The sequence below is a fragment of the Carya illinoinensis genome, chromosome 9 (genome assembly GCF_018687715.1).
Source record: "Carya illinoinensis cultivar Pawnee chromosome 9, C.illinoinensisPawnee_v1, whole genome shotgun sequence".
Lineage (NCBI taxonomy): Eukaryota > Viridiplantae > Streptophyta > Magnoliopsida > Fagales > Juglandaceae > Carya > Carya illinoinensis.
In genome coordinates this window covers 39,610,420-39,631,656 of record NC_056760.1, presented here as the reverse complement: position 1 = coordinate 39,631,656, position 21,237 = coordinate 39,610,420, and the positions used below count along the sequence as shown (strand labels likewise).

General features: G+C 35.1%; 1 protein-coding gene across 2 annotated transcripts in view; it reads right to left on the bottom strand.

Moving 5' to 3' along the window:
- Window positions 1-751: 751 nt before the first annotated feature.
- Window positions 752-21,237, bottom strand: part of LOC122275207 (NADPH-dependent aldo-keto reductase, chloroplastic-like) — a 61,856-nt gene continuing 41,370 nt past the window's right edge. The window contains exons 1-7 of one of the 2 annotated variants that reach the window (XM_043084189.1): window positions 3,476-3,705; window positions 3,274-3,324; window positions 2,718-2,794; window positions 2,506-2,593; window positions 1,873-2,148; window positions 1,452-1,700; window positions 752-1,030 (exon numbers count right to left, since the gene is read on the bottom strand). In XM_043084189.1, coding sequence (XP_042940123.1) covers window positions 941-1,030; window positions 1,452-1,700; window positions 1,873-2,148; window positions 2,506-2,593; window positions 2,718-2,794; window positions 3,274-3,324; window positions 3,476-3,601 — 957 coding nt within the window. In that variant the 5' untranslated portion in view covers window positions 3,602-3,705 and the 3' untranslated portion in view covers window positions 752-940. Of the gene's footprint in view, window positions 1,031-1,451; window positions 1,701-1,872; window positions 2,149-2,505; window positions 2,594-2,717; window positions 2,795-3,273; window positions 3,325-3,475; window positions 3,706-21,237 lie in introns of those variants that run through there. The other variant, XM_043084182.1, reaches the window with a different exon arrangement.

Sequence of the window (21,237 nt, the reverse complement as noted above, 5' to 3'; positions counted from 1 at the left end):
GTGGCTACTGTGTGCATAGATGTCAGATCACTCACCCTCAAGGCTAATCGAAACAGCCTTTACGGAGAGATTCCGCTCTAGCTGGAGGAGAAGGTTTATGCAACTCTGCATTTCTACACGTTTATTCACACGACCTCACGATTTCCGACCAATCAAGGTGAGTGATTCACCAATTTTGGGCAGAAAGAGCAAATATTCGCACGGCCTCACGATTTCCGAACAATGAAAGTGAGTATCCGTATGAATTTGGGCATATTTTGTAAAAACCGAATCACATGAAAATTACATAAGAAAATCTATGATTTCGGTAAGCCCACCTTCAACCAGTCGATGGTCTCAGTTTTTCCTCACGTTCAACCTCCATCCCATGCGTATAGCTTGGAAATTGTCAAGGGTTGCGTCATGACCAAGCAATGTTGAGGAAATCATTCTCACTTGGGGATTCCCCCATTTTTTGCTGAGGAATTTCGTCGTTGTTGGGGATAAAACCATGGTTTGCAGATGAGCTTTTTGGTGTAACTGGGAATAAATGCAACGAGTAGCCGAGAAAAATGGAAGGACAGTACCGTTTGGACTGCTCGGTGTTCCTGTCAGACGCAAATCAATTCGGCTATAGTTTCATGAGTTTAAAATTTTAGCTTGAGTTGTATTCGATTTTACCGTTTGGTAATATGGTTTTAGCTGAGATGGAAAATTGGGATAAGAATTTCGTATCTTATCCCAGTGGCCAAACGGTACCTAAATAGCATCATTACCAAATGGAAGTCAAGCTTTAAGATACAAATTCGAAGAGTGGTCATATGAGAGTGGCAATTTTAAATCCCTCGAAATATCAAAAGAAAAAAATAAAAATAAAAAAACAGAACACATAACACATAACATGACAACTCAAATTTAACTTTGCCCTCTTTTCCTAATGAACCAGCAATTATCTCGCTGCTCATATTTCGCCATCCCATAATTCCTCAACAGTCCTGTACGGACCAAAAGTCTCATGGACAAAGGAGAAGTTCCCCGTTGTCAATCTTGCCTGCACAATAAACATCGGAAACAGAATCTTCATTATACCATATTCATTAGACCTCATACACAATCCATCATAGACCCAGTAAAAGCATCATAGAGGGAATTAGCATATTATAATGACACGATCGCAACAAAACTTTTTTTTCTTTTTTTTCGGTAAACAAGTTTTTATTGATCAAAAGAGTACACAAGAGTCCAAGTATATGGGATTTATACAAGAGCAACGCCTAAGCGTACGATCACAACAAAACTTAAAGGATCAATTCACTTTTCTTTGTTTTACTCCAATTCACTTGATAACATATTAGCAGGAAATAGCGACTGTATGTGCTGGTAGGTAAAAGCTATAGAATTGGCCATAAAAAAAATGGTGCAGTAAGTCCTGAAGTATAATTTAGAAAGACAATGTCTAACTGAATACTTGCCTGCTCAATTTCGGACAATTTGGCGAGCAAGACTTCAGGTATAGACCAGTTGAAGATATCAAAGTTGTCCTTAATCCTTTCTTCATGTGTACTCTTTGGAAGCACACTATGACCCATTTGCAGGCCCCAACGAAGGGCTACTTGTGCAGGAGTTTTGCCTAGTTTCTCTGCAACCATACCTAGAATTGGATTCTTAAGAACGTCACTCTTAAGCGACGTGCTGCCAGGAGAACCCAATGGCGAATATCCCAATATAAAAAAACATCAGTGTTACCATTTTTAACAATCTTAAAACCTTCAATTATAGAAATAAAAAATTTTCATATAAGATTTGCCTCCTCATAAATATATAAACCATCTTAAAATACTGAATATGCGTGTGTCCGCACAAATAAAAGCATTTCAAAATTTGCATACTCACAGATAAGTGAACTCCCTTGGATTTACAAAATGCATGCAATCCTGGCTGCTGCCATGAGGGGTGGCACTCCACTTGGTTAACAGCAGGAGGCACCCGTGCTACCTCCAACAGATCCCCAAGCTTCTTTGAAGAGAAATTGCTGACACCAATAGCTCGAACCTTTCCAGAAACATAGAGTGCCTCCATTGCTTTCCACGTGCTAGGTATATCTGGTTGAATGAGGTTTTCTGGTTTAAGGCCTATTGACCCCTTCTTCATCCGGATTGGCCAATGGATCTTAAAAAGTTGAGCAGCCTCATTTAGTAACAGTTAAATAATGTCCTCAATACCGCATCATCGAGAAGAAAATTATGTCAATAGTAAGATCTCAAACTGAAATTTTCTGAGAAGAATAGTGGCAAAATAGAGAGACTTAAGTCATTCCATGACTTGGTCATAACTATGCGTGGAATTGTTTTATTTTTATATTTTAGAAAAAAAATACCCTCTTCTATTTCACCTTCGTTAGGCAGTTCTAGGAAGCCTTTCTACAAGTTAAAAGACTGCAGGGTGTATCAACGCAAAAACTAGTGTACCAAGGTCCAAGTTTGTAGACATCCAAATTGCTCATAAGCTTTAATCAGTGACACGTACAAGGTACAAGTCAAGATAATCAAGTTGCAAGTTTCGCAAAGTAGTATCCAAAGCCTCTGAAACATCTTCAGGTGCATGATCAGTGTTCCTGTGGATTATCTCAATTTAGATGTAGAAACGTACTAGATAAGATCAAAGACCTTGTTAGTAACTCATATAAGGAACAAAGCATTATCATCTTAAATGGAAGCTCTATACTCTATGAAACAAACCAGAGTTTAGAGGTAATCCACAAATTCTCACGCTTCACCACACCATCTTCAAATAGTTTCTTCAGAATGAAACCAATCTACAATAAATGAGTAGTAGAAATCAGATCCGTACAATTATTGCAAAAGCTTAAGCAATTTCAATTAGCAATAAAACAAGACTTAGAACATCATCACTAATTATTTCGTGCGTATTAGAAAATAATTAAGAAAAGAGAAAATGGATGTGTCAGCACTTAGCCCCATACCCCAGCATGCGCACTAGGACAACTTACTGGGAATACTCATGAAGGCGTCCTTCCATGTCATCGTTCATAGTCCCAATTAGAAATCCCCAAAAAAATGCCTAGGGTATTCGAATCTATAAGTAAATTCCATCTATGAAAGATAGTCCACAAGCTCGAATCAAATTGGTTGACTAATATGCGACTCATGCTGTAGGAAGATCTAAAGCATCAAGTGTATCGGTTACCTAAAGCAATTCTATAGCTTAGAATTTGGTCGTGGTGAGACGATACTAAAGGCTCAAGGCGAGTGACACCAAGTTTTCAGAAAATACCTCCTTTTCATTGCGATAGAATTGAGCGCAATCAATATGGCGGTATCCAACCTGCAGCACAAGTAAACATGTTGGCCTGTAGCTAGAGAGCTAATTAAGCTATTCATTACTACTTTTAACACCACAAAAATTACTCAACACATCCATAAAAACTTGAAAACAAAAAAAATTGGCGACAGATAAAGAAGGAAACAAAGAAAACCTTGATGGCAGTAGCCAAGGCTTCGCCGAGGAGGCTGGGGTCGATCTGCGCCGTCCCCAGCCCCAAAGAAGGCATCTTAACTCCCGTGTTCAACTCGAAGAACCGAATTTCGTGTGCCATTTCCATGCTGCAATTAGTGGAATGCAGAGACGGAGGGAGAGAGCGGACGAGACTTTTTCTTTTTCTTTTTCTTTTTAATTTGTTTTTTAATTTTTTTGTGAAGAAATTTATCTACAGTGGAGGATTATTTCTACCTAAGTCCTAAAGACATCATGTGAGGATACATGATCTTTCAAATTAGTTGACCAAATGGTCCAAATTTGTAGACTTTTTCATGCAAGAGTGGATGGTTTGGTAAACTGTTTATTACAATTAGTATGGTTTGGTAATAAAAATTTTTTATCTTAAATTTAAAATTTTTATGTCATCATTATAATTTTTTTAAATTTTCATATAAAATATAATAAATAATTTATTTTTTTTAATCTTTTTAAATTTTAAAACAATAATAATTTTAAAATTTAATATTTTAATATTCAATCTTAAACTCAAAATTTTTATCCTCTAATCGAGTACTTCAATGAAAACGCCAATACCAGAAGAAACCCAATGTCTGCTCACACCTCGCCATCCCAAAGTCCTTGAATGGTCCTGTAGGCACCAAAGGTCTCATGGGTATATGCAGTACTCTTACCAAGCCTCTCGAGCATGAATAAACAAATTCAGTCATTTTTTTAGCGGGGAATTAAAGGGTATTAGAGAGCAACCGAATAGTGAGTACTGCAAGGTTAATTCATCTTTCTTTTAAATTATATACCGAAATATCCATTACTCCTAAGAGCACAAAAAATTCAACACCATCATGATCATTGTCATGATGGCATGCGTGATTAGAAGCGTGATGGCATGCGGCCACTAGTTCATTTATAAAGAAGGTATAAAAAGAAGACCTTAATGGCAGTGGTCAAGGCTCCGCCGACGCGTCCAGCGTCCGCCCGCCACGTCCGCATCCCTACCGAAGGGATCTAATTAGCGCATGTCGTATGTCCACACCAAATTAATACTGACGCTGAGTAGTGAGTAAGGGAGACCGTGCAACTCTTGCCTTTCATTAAGAGAAGGCCCGAGGAGGCACTGGTCCTTCTCTGTTACGTGGCGAGATCATGTGGCAATGAGATTGTATCTTCGCTGGAGGTTTCAAGGGCCAGTAACATCGTTACGGCTTCGGGTTGAACTTAAAACGAAATCCAAAATAATTGCATAACTTGAACACCACTTTTTTAATTGTTAAATTTATCCTAAATTATCTTTTATATTTCTATTTAAAAAAACTAAACTCTTCTCAATTTAGAAAAATTTAATTTATTTAAATAGAATTCACCAAAAGGGCAAAAATATTTACAACCGTGAATTATACAACCGCCGTATAATCACTTTGAAAAAGAATAAATTAAACATAGTATCCATATAAAAAAAATTAATTTTTTAATAGTGAACCTCATTCTTTTTCAAAACAATTATGCGGCCTTTACACACTTCACGGTTGTATAGAAATTACTTTTCATAATATACTATTATTCACAACTCAACTCAACTCAACTAATCTCAATAGAATAATATTTCCTAACACCCCACGCACTGCACATTATATTTTTTAAATTTTTTTTCTTTTTCCCTTAGGGTGAAGATCGATCGGTCCGAACAGAAGAAACCGACCATTTTGGTCCTGACCCGACCAACCATGGGATTGGTCAGTCTCGGTCCAAGATTCTGTGGATTTTCGATTTTCGGTCCCATCCGGGAGTGGGGTTTTCCCAAACCAGACCGCACTGACCGAATAAGAAAATATATTTTTAAAAATTTTTAAATATATTATTTTTTATAGTAATTGTATAATTAATTATGTAATTTTTATCTAAACTATTAGTACATTAAAAATATAAAATTTTCAATATGTGAATACAAATTAATATTCTATTAATTAACTAATATATATTATCAATTCACTATTAACTAATTAGTAATTACTAACATCTACAACTATGATCTAATTAAAGTTATTAGATAAATTCTTTATACCGAAGTTGTAACTTGTAAGTAAATATAAAGCAATATTATTAATGTTAATTTTAATTAATAATATATGATATCAATTAACTAACCTATCACCAACTCACCATTTAATAATTTAATATATTATTTTTATATCGTAATAATATAAGTTAATGATGTAATTTTCATTTAATTTATTATCATTGACCATATAAAATATTTTTTAATAAGTTAGTTACATAATCTACATTAATAATTCACTTAATTTTAATTTAATAATTTAAATAATTTTTTTTATTAATTTATTTGGGATAAAAAAGAAGAAAAAAATAATTACATTGGACCAAACAGATCGACCGGATCGATAGCAGACCAGACCAAACGGACCGACTGGATGTTTGGTTTGGTCCGGTTCAAGAAAAATGATGGACCGTCCATCACCCCACGGACTAGACCAATTTCACCCTTACTTTTTTTCTTAATAAATATGTAATATATGGATGATAAGTAGAATAACTCAATTAGTTTAATAGAAATAAAATAAAATTTTAGAATATATATAATGTGTAGTGTGTGATGATGAGTTACACAAACCCGCACCAATGAGCTTTAAAAAAAAATGTTGAATAGTTAATTGAATTAGTGTTCAATAAGATTACTTAGCAAAGGTAATTTTGTCTTAAAGTTTGTCACGTTCATAATTTTGTTAGGGCTGACGTGGCAATGTTATATCACTTATTAAATAGTCAAACATCTAGCATTGACTAGACATGCCATGTTAATATCTTTAGATCAGTAATCAAACATTTGACTACTGGTTGAATCGTGACATATCAACACGGCACACATTGTGCACAAGCTCTTGTCCTTAACACCATTCTAATTGTAATCCCACGGGACATTTGCAAAGCGGGGATGGAAATTTTACTTATTGACATCAAAAATCAAAACCATAAAAAATATTACTAGCCATTCTCAAAAGCAATGCTCAATTAAATTCACATTAACGATACGTGTGAACACTTCCTGTATGAACAAATCTTGGTAAGACCGGGAAGAAAACTTTCTGATATCTTATTATCCGAATTGAAACTTACAAGATACGTGTTATATGTTTATACAGGAAAGGAAATAAAAGTAAAGTAGGAAAAGTAACTAACTAAGGGTAGTAACTGAGTAGTTAATCATAGTAACTAAAGTAACTAACTAACTATACTACCAATTACAAAAATACCAATTCAAATTAATCACTTAGAATGTGTGAAGGAATAAGATTGATTATGTAAGTTGCTGTTAAAACACTCTCACCCTATAATTTCAAAAGAATATTAGATTGAAATCTTAAGGCTCTTGCTACATTAAGAAGGTGTTGAAACTTTCTCTCAACAATTGACTTTTGTTGAGGAATTTCAACACAAGAAGTTTGATGAATTATCCCTTTAGAAGAGTAAAAATCCTTCATCTTGAATTCTAAATCATTGTCAACCCTTACACATTGTATTTTTGTTTTAAATTGTGTAAGGATTAGATTGTAAAAAATTATAAAAATAGATTTTACTTCAGATTTGGATTTCCTTAGATACACCCAAGTGATTATCAACAATGGTTAGAAAAAATTTAAAAACATCATGAGTAGAAATTGAAAAGGGACCCCATATATTACAATGAATCAAATGAAAAGAAGTAGATTTATATGAATGAATTGGAAAAGATAGGCGTGTTTGTTTTGCCAAAGGACATACAATACAATGATTATCATATACAATTTTATTTTGAGAAACAATGTTTAGAATGGATTTAGCAAGAACAAGTAGTCTGGATGATAACGGATGACCTAACCTATTATCGCATATCCTAAAACCCAAATCAGATACAAAATTGACACTTTGGTAAAATATTGGAATTATAACTAAAAGAAGATTATATGAAAAACTTGGTACACGTAACACATCTTTCAATACTAAGTTATTAGATAATTGTAAAGTCCCAAGATGAGTGACTGCGACATTTTCTCCATTTAACAAATGTGTTTAGGATTCGAGTAATTGTAGTAAAAAGCTTGACTGAATGTATAATGTGATTTGTGGCACATGTATCTTTGATCCAATTGTTATAAATATAACATGGAAATTCAATTTTATTTGATGAGAAAGCTGAAAAATTTTGAAAATTCAATTTTATTTGATGAGAAAGCTAAAAAACTTGAAACGCATGCTAATGTATTATTAGCTTTACCTGAAAGAATAGGTGCATTTTGGCTAGAGGAAACACTGACTGCTTGATGAATGGTGTTTTGATCAAATGGTTGTGAGCAAAGTAATGCAAGTAGCAGCTGATATTCTTTTGGAGAGAAAGACACATAATTTTGATCAAAGGGTCGCATGTTAAGCCATTCTTTGATTTGCTGATGAAACTCTTCTCCTTTGTTTGAAGTTTGGAGGGTACCCAAGCAGTTTATAACAATTATCCACCGTATGGCTAGTCATACTACAGTGAGTACATAAAACTTTCTTGTATTGTTGCTTTCCAAGATTTGATCTTGCATTATCAATCTTTTTATTCATAAAGACTGCTATTTCCACTCCATATCTAACTATAGACCCAACTTCTCTCTATTTCTACTCTTGAATTACTAAAGAAAAAACCTTAGTAATTGGTGGCAATGGTTCCATCAATAGAATTTGCCCTCTAATATGTGAGAACTCCTCATTTAAACTCACATTATAATGTTTTGACGCTGTTGATACTCCAAAAACATGTGTATAGTACCACAAGTACAGTTTCCATGTGCTCCACACGTGCAATTAGGTAATTGATTATAATTCAACAACTCATCCCACAAAATTTGAATTTTTGATAGTATATACTCACTGAGTTCTGATCTTGAGTTAGAGAAGAAAGTTCTTTTTGCAATTGGAAGATTTTTGGCCCATTACCTTGGCAGAACTGATCTTGCAAATCCTTCAACATCTTCTATATTGTTTTTGCATAGATGATCGTCTCTCCAATTTCTTTTGATACAGAGTTTAGAATCCAAGAGAGCACCATGCTATTACATCGATCCCACACAGCATACAATGGATCTGCGTCAATTGGTTGAACAGTAGCTCCATTTCTGAAACCTATTTTTATTCTTAGCCTTCAAAGCCATCTCCATCGATCTACACTAGCTACGATAATTGTCTCCTATGAGCACCTTGGACAAAAGCATGGATTCAGGCTAATCACAATTTTGTAAATGGAAAGGATGTGAATCATCAACATTCAAGAATACCAAGGCCATTAAAGCCATTCGCAGTGGACAGAAAACAAAATCGGCTTTGCAGAAGTGAAACCCTAAGGTATTCACTCTGATACCATGAGGTAGAATGAACAAATCCTAGAAAGACTGAGAAGAAAACTTTTTGATCTCTTATTGTCTGATCCAGAACTTACAAGGTACATGTTCTGTATTTATACAGAAACTGAAATAAAAGTAAAGTAGGTAAAGTAACTAAGAGTAGTAACTAAGTAGTTAACTACAGTAACTAAAGTAACTAACTAACTAACTATAGTACCAATTACAAAAATACCAACTCAGATTAATATCTGTGATAATGACAAGCTCTACTTCCTTTTTTTTTTTTTTTTTGGTACAGATCCTTTAATTGTCTAACTAAATTAGATCAGTAAATATAAAAAATGATAAAAATAATATTAAATCCTGATTTGAGTTTACACTACTAAAAAATTCTATATGGACAACATTAAGGTCCTCTCTAAATAAATAAAATGAGATAAGATGAAAAATTTGTGAATATTAGTGAAATTGTTTGATTTAATATGTTTTATAAGATTTTGAAAAATAAGAGAGACAGAGTTGAATAAAAATGTTTTAAAATTAAAATATTATTAGAATATAATTTTTGTTTAGTGATTTAAAAAAGTTGAATTATTTTTATTGTTTTCTTAGAAAATTTGGAAAAATTGTAATGATTAAGTGAAAAGGTTAAAAATTTGAAATTAAAAACCGTTTGTAGAACTATTCATTTGGGCCAAGTTTCTTCCCGGCCTAGCCCGGATCAAACCTGGGATGGAACTCATATTGCAAAACCTAGTCCTATCCAGTCCGGGTATTGGCTGGTAATCAATCTTATTTAAAAACAACTTAGAGTCAAAATGATAGCCCTTCTGTGTCTTATGCTAGGTTTAAATCCCCCCCCCCGCGGTCGTCTCTCTCCTAGCTCTCACTCTCTCTATCTCTCTCTTCCTAGCTTCCTTTATCGAGTGCCGAAACCCTAGCTTTCCTTTGCCTAGTGCCGAAACACTAGCCATCGGCCCGTCATCTCTCACTTGTGACTTCAACGTCATCGTTGTCTTCTCTCTCTCTCTCTCTCTCTCTCTCTCTCTCTCTCTCTCTCTCCAAAACCCTAGCCTCTTATCACTCTTCCTTTATCAATTCAAGATCTCTTACTTGTGGCCATCGTCTCCCACTTTTTTTCTTCGTCATCGAACATATATAGTGATGTGCTATGTTTATAACTGCATGTATTTGGGAACCTAAGTTTGCTGTAGTGATGTTTGTATGCAGAAAAGAAACAAAAAATAAAGCTTTTGACACTTTTGAAACCCAAATCCAAATATGTCTGGTCCCGAACCACAATCACTAGGAATAGAGAACACAACACCTTTTACTTCTTGGATTGAAGGAAGCTCTAAAATGACCAAAGTATCTTCGTTATGTACCACTTGTTCCACCTAGGGAGCTAAATCAGATTGTAAAGGTTGATGATTAGAAGCCAAAAATTCTTTAAAATATTCAACTGCCCCCAAATGAACTTCCTCGGGAGTATTCAAAATAATATCCTCATTAATCCTCATCTCTCTTATCATTTTGGAATTTTTTGTAGCCATAATCCGAAAGAATGTGGAATCAGCTTCCCCCTTCCCAAGCCAAGTTTGTTTCGCTTGTTGAGCCAAAAGAGTTTCCTCCTTACTAGCCCAAGTAGACAGTTCTACCTTGGTAGCTAATTAATCCAACTCCAAATCTTTCGAAAACCCCTTACAATTGCTCTTCCAGCATTGTAATTCTCTCCTCTAAAACCTGAATGTGATTGGCAGTCCACCCAAAAACTTCTCTATTCCAACTACGAAGGACCCCTCTCAAACGTTTTAGCTTTATAGTAAGTTCCATCATCCATACAACAATTTGATTTGCTTTCCACACATCTGTAACACAGCTCGTAAAAAGGTGATGGCTAGTCCACATTTGTTGGAACCTAAAAGGACTAAAACCATACTTACTATCCTTAGGTTTCAAGAGCACCTACATAGGAGCATGATCTGAACTCAATCGAGGAAGGTTAAGCCCAAATCCCAACAAAAAATCCAACAACCAAGCCGAGTTAACCAATGCCCTATCCAATCAAGACCAACTCCTTGTGCTACCATTATGTCCGTTACACCAGTTCATATGATTCCCAACAAAAGTCAATTATGATAAACCTGCACAATTTATGAAAGAATTAAATTCCTCCATAGCAATGCGAGGATGAGGCCTCCCTCCAATTCGTTCAACATTATTCTATATGATGTTAAAATTGCCAAGTACCATCCACGGGAAATTTTCGACATTCAAATGTTGAAGAACCTCCCAAAGAGTTCTCCCCATACTTGCACATTGCATAAATAATGGATATTCATCTCTAATGACCATTTACCTCCATAACCAAATTAATACTTTGATTACAAGAATACATCATAAAAATCTTAACCTCTTTATTCCACAAAACCCATAACTTCCCACCTTCCTCCCTATTTGACACACTGCCTGCAAAAGAAAGATTATGTTGTAGCCTTCGTAATTGTTGAACATCTCCAAACGACTTAACTAAAGCAATAACACAAGGTTTCTTCATCTTCACTAACTTCACCAATCTCTTCCTTGAGGTACCAAGACCTCTAATATTCCAATATAGAATGAGACGTATCATAAATTCAAACATTCAGGCCTACTTTTGGCTCGGAAAGAGCTCCTCAATTTAGGTCTCACCTCTTTACCATAATTCAAGCTATTTTCCTCAAGGTTCGATAAGATTTCATTTTCTTTTAGAATGTGTGACTCTTCCTCAAACCCCTCTCCATCAGAAAAAGATATTTGAAAATTTTCATCTGCCCGAACAAAACTCACAAGCTCATCCAGAGCAAATGCACCATGTTATGCAACCTCCTCAATTAGAGAATCAGGCAGAACAACTAAACCTACAATGTCCACCCTCTCCTCTATTTCAACAACCTTGCAGGGAGCAACAAGCAGAGCATCACCAAGTTCCACAATATCAGGAACTTGGTCTTCCTCCCTAATAGTGCTAGAGTCCACCTCTTCATGATGCACAATAGCACCAATTATCTCCTCCTCATCAACCACTTCCTCAATAATAATCAACCCATCCTTTTCCATGTTCCTTTCTTGTATAGTAACGACATCAACACTCTCTTGATTATTCGCCTCTTCCTACATATCATCTTGTATTCCTTGCCCTTATTCAATCATAGGCACATTCTCAGTTACCATGACATTAGGTTTCCCTGTCATTTTTTTTCCCACTTCAAACCCTCATTTTCACCCTCATCTTTGGCAACATCACCTTTCATCCTTAACAAATTGCATTTCCACATTTGCTTATTGTGCATGTGGCGAGAAACACAAAAAGTAGGCAATGTCTCATACTTAATTTCCTAAAACCTGCTGCTAGGCTGTTTGGCAGAGCCAATCCAAAACCCATGCAAAGGCTCCTTAGCCTCATCCATCTCAACATAGACCCGAGCTCCATCAGTTCTCGTAGCACAACGTGTATTATTATCACGTTGAATAAAATGTCCAATTGGAATCAACAGATTCCTAAGAAAAGATTCATGATAGAAATTTGGTGGCAAACTAGGAAGGACAACCCAGACCAGCACCCGTGAAGGTTACTTACCCTCCACAAATTTCATCATCCAATGAAAGATACGATATTGCACTCCTTCAATATCACAGGATTCCCGAGAAAAGACCTTAAGAAAATCATTCTCCTTTGAGAATCGAAGGAAAACATTATGTGGTTTGTGCATGCTAGACACCACTGTTGAGACTCCAAACCACATCAAGTGTGAATAAAATCTCTGATCACATCCAAACTGGGCCGTTGATGAAGGAACTTCATCACGAAAGAAAACACAAATGGCTTGGCAGATTTCTGAATTTCTTTTGATGAAAACATCAAACAGATTTCCCCATCAATGGTTTTAGGGCGCCTCAGAGGTATATCCACCTTAGGAAGTGGAGGGGTGTTTGCAAGACCATGTCCACAGAAACCATGATCTCATAGGTGATGTCGGGTTACCCTAAAGGGCCCCAGTGGCAGCCATGTTTCACAAATCTATAAAACCCTACCAGAGCTCGAAATATCACTTTGCCACGTCAGCAAAAAACTTGTTCTACTTGTGTCACCTTTAAATACTGTCTGTTCTTAGTTATTCAAGATCACATATACATGCTATAATAGAAGAAGAGGGCAAAAATGTAGAACCTTGGTATATCACAGGGGTTTATGGTAATCCTAAGATAGCTAAAAGAAATGAAATGTGGACTTTGTTGAGATCTTTGTTAGTGCCCCAAAAGAATGCTTGTCAATTGTTTAGGGACAAAATTCTAAATACTAATCAGAAACGTGGAGCGTTCCTGAGAACAAAAATGCAGATGGGTGATTTTAGGGTTGTCTTTGATGATTGTGCTCTTAAAGATATTGGTTAGAGTGGGAATCAATTCATATGGTGTAACAAAAGAGAGGCAAGGAATTGTATTAGTGAAAGGATTGATAGGTTCCTAGAATATTTTAAGTGGTGCTCTTCTTATGTTCAGGCAAAGATGAGGCATGGTTTGACTACATTTCTAATCATATGCCAATTATACTAAACTTATATGCTGAGAACTATCAAAGAAAATGCCAAAGACTATTCATATTTGAGCCAATGTGGGTGAATTCTAAGGAGTGTCAACAAGTAGTTGAGAATGCATGGAAGAGGATATCAGGTCTATATGAAATGAGCACAATTATGAAGAAGATTCAGACATGTGGTGAGAAACTAACTGTATGGAACAAAAACAATTTTGGCCATGTAAGAAAGGAGTTAGAGAAGGCCAGAGCTCAGCTTAAAACAATCACTAGTCTAGATTCTAATCATACCAGAAGAGTGGAACAAAAAGAAGCAAGGGTAGAAGTGCAAAAATGGTTGGAAAGAGATGAGATAATGTGGAGGCAAGGGTCAAAGGCATTGTGGTTGAAAGAGGGTGATACAAACTCAAGGTTCTTTCACCATAAACCTTCTCAAAGAAGGAAAAAAAAAATATGTTAAAGGGGTGAAGGATACAGATGGTCACTGGCAAGTGAATGAGGGTAGGGATAGAGTTATTCTTAATTATTTCAATCCTCTATTCAAATCCTCTAAGCAGGTTGGAAATATGGAATTTTTGGATGGATTAGCATGAAAGGTTGATTCAGAAATGAATGAAAATTTCTTGAAAACTTTATTGCTGATGAAGTATGTTTGGCCGATCTAAAGCAAATGAATCCTACAAAAGCACCTAGGCCTAATGATTTGTCACGAATATTTTTCCAAAAGTATTGGTTTGTGGTGGGTAAGGATGTCACAGAGGCTGTTTTGTAGGTTTTGAATAGTGGCCAACTCCCAAATAAAATAAACCATACATTTATCACCTTGATTCCTAAGAAGAAACAACCTAAGAATGTGGCAGACTATAGGACTATCAGTCTATGCAATGTAATGTATAAGTTGATTTCTAAGGTGCTTGCCAATAGGCTAAAATGCATTTTACCAACTGTAATCTCACCCTCGCAAGCTGCTTTTGTCCTAGGAAGACTTATCTCAGATAATATGTTGGTGGCATATGAGTTTAGTACATTTCATAAGGCTAAAGAGAGGTGGAAGGCAAGGTTTTATGTCCTTGAAGCTGAATATGAGCAATGCTTATGACCATATGGAATGTGGCTTTCTTCAATTGGTGATGAGAAGAATGGGGTTTGAGGCTATATGGATTTAGTTGATTATGTTGTGCGTAAAGACTGTGTCATTTTCAATTCTGGTGAATGGAGAAACTAAAGGACCAGTGCACCCAACTCAAGGCTTGAGGTAAGGGGATCCTATCTCTCCTTATTTATTTCTGTTATTCACTGAGCTAAGTGACAATTAATCGCAACTCAGCTATTCTGATAGCCAAAATAGACTCTGTTTCTTGTAGTGTACTTCATTCCCAAATATCACTCACACAAAATATTTTTCAATTTCACATCTTTAACTTTTTTTTATCTAATTATTATCTAATCATTACAACTTTTCCAAATATAAAAACAATACAACATTTTCAAATTAAAAACATATATATATTTAAAAATTATATTTAAACAATTTTTTTAAATTTATAGTATTTTTATTTAGTTTTTTTCTTTTTCATTTCTCAAAATCCAATAAAACACATTAACTCAAATCTTTTCACTATTATTCATAAACCATTTCATTATTATTTACAGATATTCTAAGATATTCTACAAGTCCTTTTGGAAATACAATTGTTCTGCAGTATTATCAAATATTTCTTTTCTAAACATCACTAAAAAACAAAACACATTCAATTTTAAATTTTCAAGTTTTTCATTTAATCATTACAACTTTTCCAAACCTCCAAATAAAACATAAAAATAATACTTCTTTTTCAAATATCAAAATAAAAATAATATTAAAGAATTATATTCAAACAATATTTTAATTTTATAATCTTTTTATTAAAAATTTTCTCTTCCGATTCCTAAATCCTAATAAAACATTATAACTTAAATAATTTCACTTCTATTAACATATATAACTTAATTATATAAAAGTTGCTAACAAGTTGTCGCTTTATATTTTTGGTTATTGTAATGATGACATGGTCAACAATCTCATGATCTACAAATTTAATTTGTATGTATTTATTGTCTTAAACATTTTTCTTCTTCTTTTTTTTTTTTAATTTTTAATCAAGCTACAAACTTTTATACATATCTAAACTAAATACATGAGTTCTAGCTCCTTATTTACAGGAAAGTATTGTTCTACGGTGGATCTTTACCATTATGAAAATCTAATATGCACTGAGGAACAAAGTTAAGAGGGATCGATTTCCATAGGCCAGCATTGAAGCTGCCCATTACGCCAAGTTGTGTACACATCGATTTTTATCTCGATATATTTTTACAACTTTTCCATCTTTGAAGTTGTCAAACAGATGCTTAATATCTCTGATAATGTTTTCCATGGTCCAGTCTGTGCCTTGATTTTTTCTATTTATTGCTTGAAAGACTAGATTTTAGTCACCTTGCACTATTATTTTCTTCAAACTTAGTCTAACTGCTTCTTGTATGATTATAAAAGTAGCAACTACCTCCCCAATGTTAGGATTAGTGCTTTGTATGAAGTCAGTTTTCACCATTACTACCCTTCCATCTTCTGATCTACTTATTGCTGCAATAGTGATACCCTCTTTTCTCACCGCCACATCAAAAGCTAAAAGATGGAACCCTCTAGGTTACCATTTTCTGAAGCTTTTGATTTTTCTTTCCATGCTTTTGTATGCTCATGATAGGATTTGTGAAGATTTGAGACAAACTGCTAGTTTGGAAGACTTTATTGATCATGCACTACCTTGTTTTTAAAGTACCATAGATTGTCCATTGCAAGTGTAGCAAATATTTGAAAATTGTGGTGCTCTTCCATTGAGAAATTTAAACCATGCGAGGGATTGATGATGATTGATATCCAATCTTTGATGGATTGGATTGCAATAGATGTTATGTCCAAGGGCCATGGTGAGCTTCTCCAAAGGATTTTGGTGTATATGCAATTGAGAAAAAAATGTTCTAGGCTTTCAACATCTTCATTACACAAGGGACAAAGGATTTGGTCACTGCCTAAGTTGATAACTTTCTCCAATTTTTTTTTTTTTTTTTTGTTTTAGGAAGGATATTATGAGTAACCCTCCAAAGAAACAGTTTGAGTCTATTGACTTATTTGTGAGTTTACAAGAGCAGCATAGGTTGATTTTGCTGAAAACTTTCCTAAAGAATGGTGCATCCATTTAATTTTTTTCCTCAAGAGTGTGAAAATTGTAATTTGAGAGAGGGATTTTTTAGATTTCAACTGTAGAGTTGACATCAAATAGGGCATTTAAAAGCAATTGGTTCCATCTTCTCGGTTGTTCTAAGGTGAGTTCTGAGATAATTATGTTTTGATCCATTTATGTGCATCGTTGGTTTGGTGTCGGTTTAAAACCAAGAAGTGTTGGTACCCAAGGGTTTGTCCAAACTCTTGCTTTTGTGTCATTGTTTATTTAAAAACAGAAACTTATTTTGAGAAACTGTCTTTGCTTCAAAAGACCTTTCCAAATCCAAGAGTCTGAGCTCATAGGATTAACCTCAAGAAAGGATGAATCTTTGAGGTATTTTTGTGTGAAGATTTGTTTCCAGAGATGTTTTTTATCAGTAATAAAGGACCAAGCCAGCTTAGTGATTAGAGCAGAGTTAAAAAGAGTAAGCTTCTTTAAGCCCAGACCTACCATAGATTTTGGAGTGCAAACCTTATCCCAAGCTTTTGGAGTGTATTTATGATTGTTATAAGAATTGAAGCCCCACCAGAATTTACACAGAGAATAACCCAATGTTTTGTGATGGTTGAGGGAATAAGAATGGTAGAGATGACATAGGCTGGGATGGAATTTGCAATTGCCCTTATGAGTGTAGTTCTACTTGCTTGTGAAAGAGTCTTTGACTTCCAACTTTGTAAATTATTGTGGACCTTTTTAATAACATCAGAAAAAAAGATTTGCTTTCTTCTCCCATTATGCATAGATAACCCTAGGTATTTAAGGTTACAATTAGCAACACTTAAACCTAGAGTTTCCTTGATTTCAATTTTGACTGTGGGATAGGTGTTTCTACTAAAATGAATGAAAGATTTTTTTGTGTTGACACACTGACCAGACCATGTTTTATAAATCTCAAGACAATATGTAAAAGCCTAGGCAATACATGTTGAAGAAGACCTAAAAAGAATTAGATCATTAGCAAATAGCAAATGTGACAGTGCTGGACATCTATTTGAGAGTTTGGTTCCCTAAATTTCTTTGTTCATTTCTTTTCTATGAATTAATCTAGAAAGGACCTCAGTTCCCATTACGAAAAGAAAGAGGAAGAGAGGATCTCCTTGTCTTAGACCCCTTGAAGGTTTAAAGAAACCTTTTGGGGTCCCATTGATAAGAATAGAGGAAGTAACAATAGTTAGACACTCTTGTATCCAATAAATTCACTTTTGACTAAACCCAAGGTTTTGGAAAATAGCAAGGACAAAAAGGTCATTCCATGTAATCGAAAGCTTTTTCCATATCATTTTTTATGGACATCTGTCTTACTCCACGCCTTCTTCTATTTAGGTGACGGAATATTTCTTGAGTAAGGATGATATTTTCTTGAATAAGCCTACTGGGATCAAAAGTCGCTTGAGAAGGTGATATGATGCCAGGCAAAATTTTTTGAGTCTATTTGCTAAAATGTTTGCAATAAATTTGTAGCAAACATTGGAAAAGCTAATTGGTGGAAAGTGCTGAACTTCATTGGGACTATCTTTTTTAGGAACTAGGGTAATATTAGTGTGATTCAGTTCCTTTACAAGTTTTCCACTAATGAAGAAACTTTTGTCTTTTGCCACTAAATTAGATTTTATCACCTCCCAATAGGTCTTATAAAACAGCCCAGTGAAGCCATCAAGGCCTGGAGCCTTTGTGGAGGGTGTCTACTTAATCACCTCCCAGATTTCCAACTCATCAGGAATTTTGCACAAGAAAGAGTTTTCAGTGTCAGTGATCTTTGTGGGAAAGAGAGTTTTCAAATCATTAGAGATTCTGGGATTTGAAGAATTAAAGATTTTTTAAAAATGCTCTTAGAATCTTGTGTAAATGATATGTTGATTAGATGTCCAGCTCTCATTGCCAATTTTTAGGCTTTCAATGTTGTTTTTCCTACACCTCACAATTGTGGAAGTATGAAAAAATTTTGTGTTGAGATTTGTTGTTATGAGCCAAGTGATTCTTGATTTTTTTTTTCCACAAAGACTCTTCATTTTTAAGAATTTCATTAAGTTGTTCTTAAGATCATTCTCAAGATTATCAGGAATCTGAGAGAGTTCTTGCGTTTGAATTTTGTGAAGAGCTAGGTTTGACATTTTTTTTATCTCATTTTGAATATTTCCAAAACTAGTTTGATTCCAAAGTTTAAGGGTTGTTTTGGCAGCTTTCAATTTCTTTGTGAGGGCAAAGGCAGGTATGCCATTGAAAAAAAATTTTCCAGGCTTCTCTATTAACATCATGACTGGTAGGGTCATTAGTCCAAAATTTCTCAAACTTAAAGCTTTTGAGGGAGTAATTTGGGTTTGAAGTATTGACGAGAATGGGAGAGTGATCAACAGAAGTCCTAATGAGGTTTGGGACATTTGCTTTAGGAAAGAGATTGTTCCAGCTAATGTTACTAATTCCTCGATCAAGCCTTTCTCTGAGTCTACTGGAATCTTGTCTATTATTTGACCAAGTATATTTTGGTCCTAAAAAACCTAGGTCCATAAAGTCTTGAAAAACCTAGGTCCATAAAGCCAAATTTTTCCATATACAATTGAAGTCCTTTTGGAGAAGATGAACATGCTACAGGACGACCCCCCAATTTTTCAGATTGAGAAAGCACATAACTAAAATCCCCAATAGTGAGTATGGGTCCTGGAAAATAGTATTATTTTCTCAAGTCTTTCCCAAAAATTTTGTCTTTTCTTGTAAGGTGCTGGACAATATATAGCATTTAAAAGCCAAGGCATATGCATTGGATCAAAGTAGACTAACATGGATATTATATTTTCACATATGCAAGCACAGTCAATATCTACACCTAGGCGTTATAGGAACAAAAGGCTGCCTCATTATCCTTTATAAGGAAAGTTCACAAAACAAGTAAAACTTAGTCTTTTTACAATACTAGTAATATCAGTACCATTGAGCAAAGTTTCAGAAAGAAATATTATATCAGGGTTATGGGTCCTAATTAAAGCCTCTAAGGATTTGATTGCACGGGGATGGCTAATTCTCTGGCAATTCCAAGAGAGAAATTTCATGGACTCTTTGGAGGCAGTGATGACCGGCCTGCCTCATCATTCTTTCGATTTATAGAAAAAAGATTTGTGGTGGGAGATTGATTTGAATTACCCATGATGCTTTCCTTTGGCTTCAGGTATGGTGCAAATCTTGATGCCTTCATGGTGCTTTTATTCTTCCTCTTATTTTTCTTCACCTTTGCTTCTCATTTGACAGCTCTCAGACTGATCATTGCACAGATGCTGTTCATCTTCTGGGTCACCGTACTCAGTGGCTTCTACTTATATTATATAAGTGAGTAGACATTTTTTGATGGGTTGGGTGGTATTTTCACTCTCTAGATTTGGGGATTTCCTCTTCTTCTCAGTATTGGGTTTGTTTTCGGATAGAGAGGCATTTGGCATGAGTTTGGTTGGAGTTTTTTTTGTCTGACCGAATATTCTGAGCATTTGTTTCATTGGGATGGGTTGGGAAGAGTTGAAAGGTACACTCGGCCTAATTGACATTTTGTTTGGGGCTAAGTTGGAATGTGTTAAAGGCAATACATGCCTTTCCAGATGGGCTAACTAATATAGATAATTTCTGAATGGGATGGTGGGTTTCAACTGGGCCTTTCTGATTTTTGAGCTGGGAAATCATTTGCTTGAAGATTGAGTTTGAATGTTCAATTGGGTCCTTCTGCAGAGGCATTTTTTGGCAGTGAATATAGGCATGCAGTGCATTTAATTCCGGTGGGTTTGATTGAGAAGACTGAAGAGGGGAGTTTTCATCTACATTGGTTACATGGATGGCCAGGGGTTTTTTTACTGTGGTTAGTGGGCTAATGTCATGTACAGGGTTGAAAGTGGTTTGATAGAATGTGAAATTTTCTGACTCAAAGTGGCCGAAATCTTTTAAAGTTTGCAGTTGGACTTGCTGGTGGGTTTCCTTATTGCCACATGGTTGTGAAAGATTTTTTTCCACATGAGAAGAGTTGCCTTCAACCTTACCTGTTACTCCTTCGGGAAGATAATGAACAGTATCAAAAGCTAGGCTTCCAATTGTCATATTTTCTGCATGGATGACCTTTTTCTTTACCCCTTTGATTTCTTCATCTACAATTTTTTCCTTGTCTTTCTCACTATGATTTCCCATGAGACTTTTCCCTTTTTCTTTTCTTCATAGGTCACGTTTCTTTGTATCAGTTCTATAGGTTCTCTTATATTTATCGGTGGCAACATTGAGAGTCTTTCCTAAGTCTTTACAATTTATGAGTTCTCTGAGACAGATTGAATAACTAGTATGATTGGGTTGCTTGGGATAGGATTCAATGCAAGTTCAACTACAGGTTTATCAGCTCTCCCAAATCGCCTTTGCTCCTGTGAATCAGCTCGTAACCTTTGTCCAAATATTGGTTCCATTTCATAACCAAGAAACAGGGGACATGATTGTTGAACATGGCCTAAACATCCACATCCATAACAAAATTCAAAAAGTCGTTCATATTTGAATGAGACTTTTGTAGGAG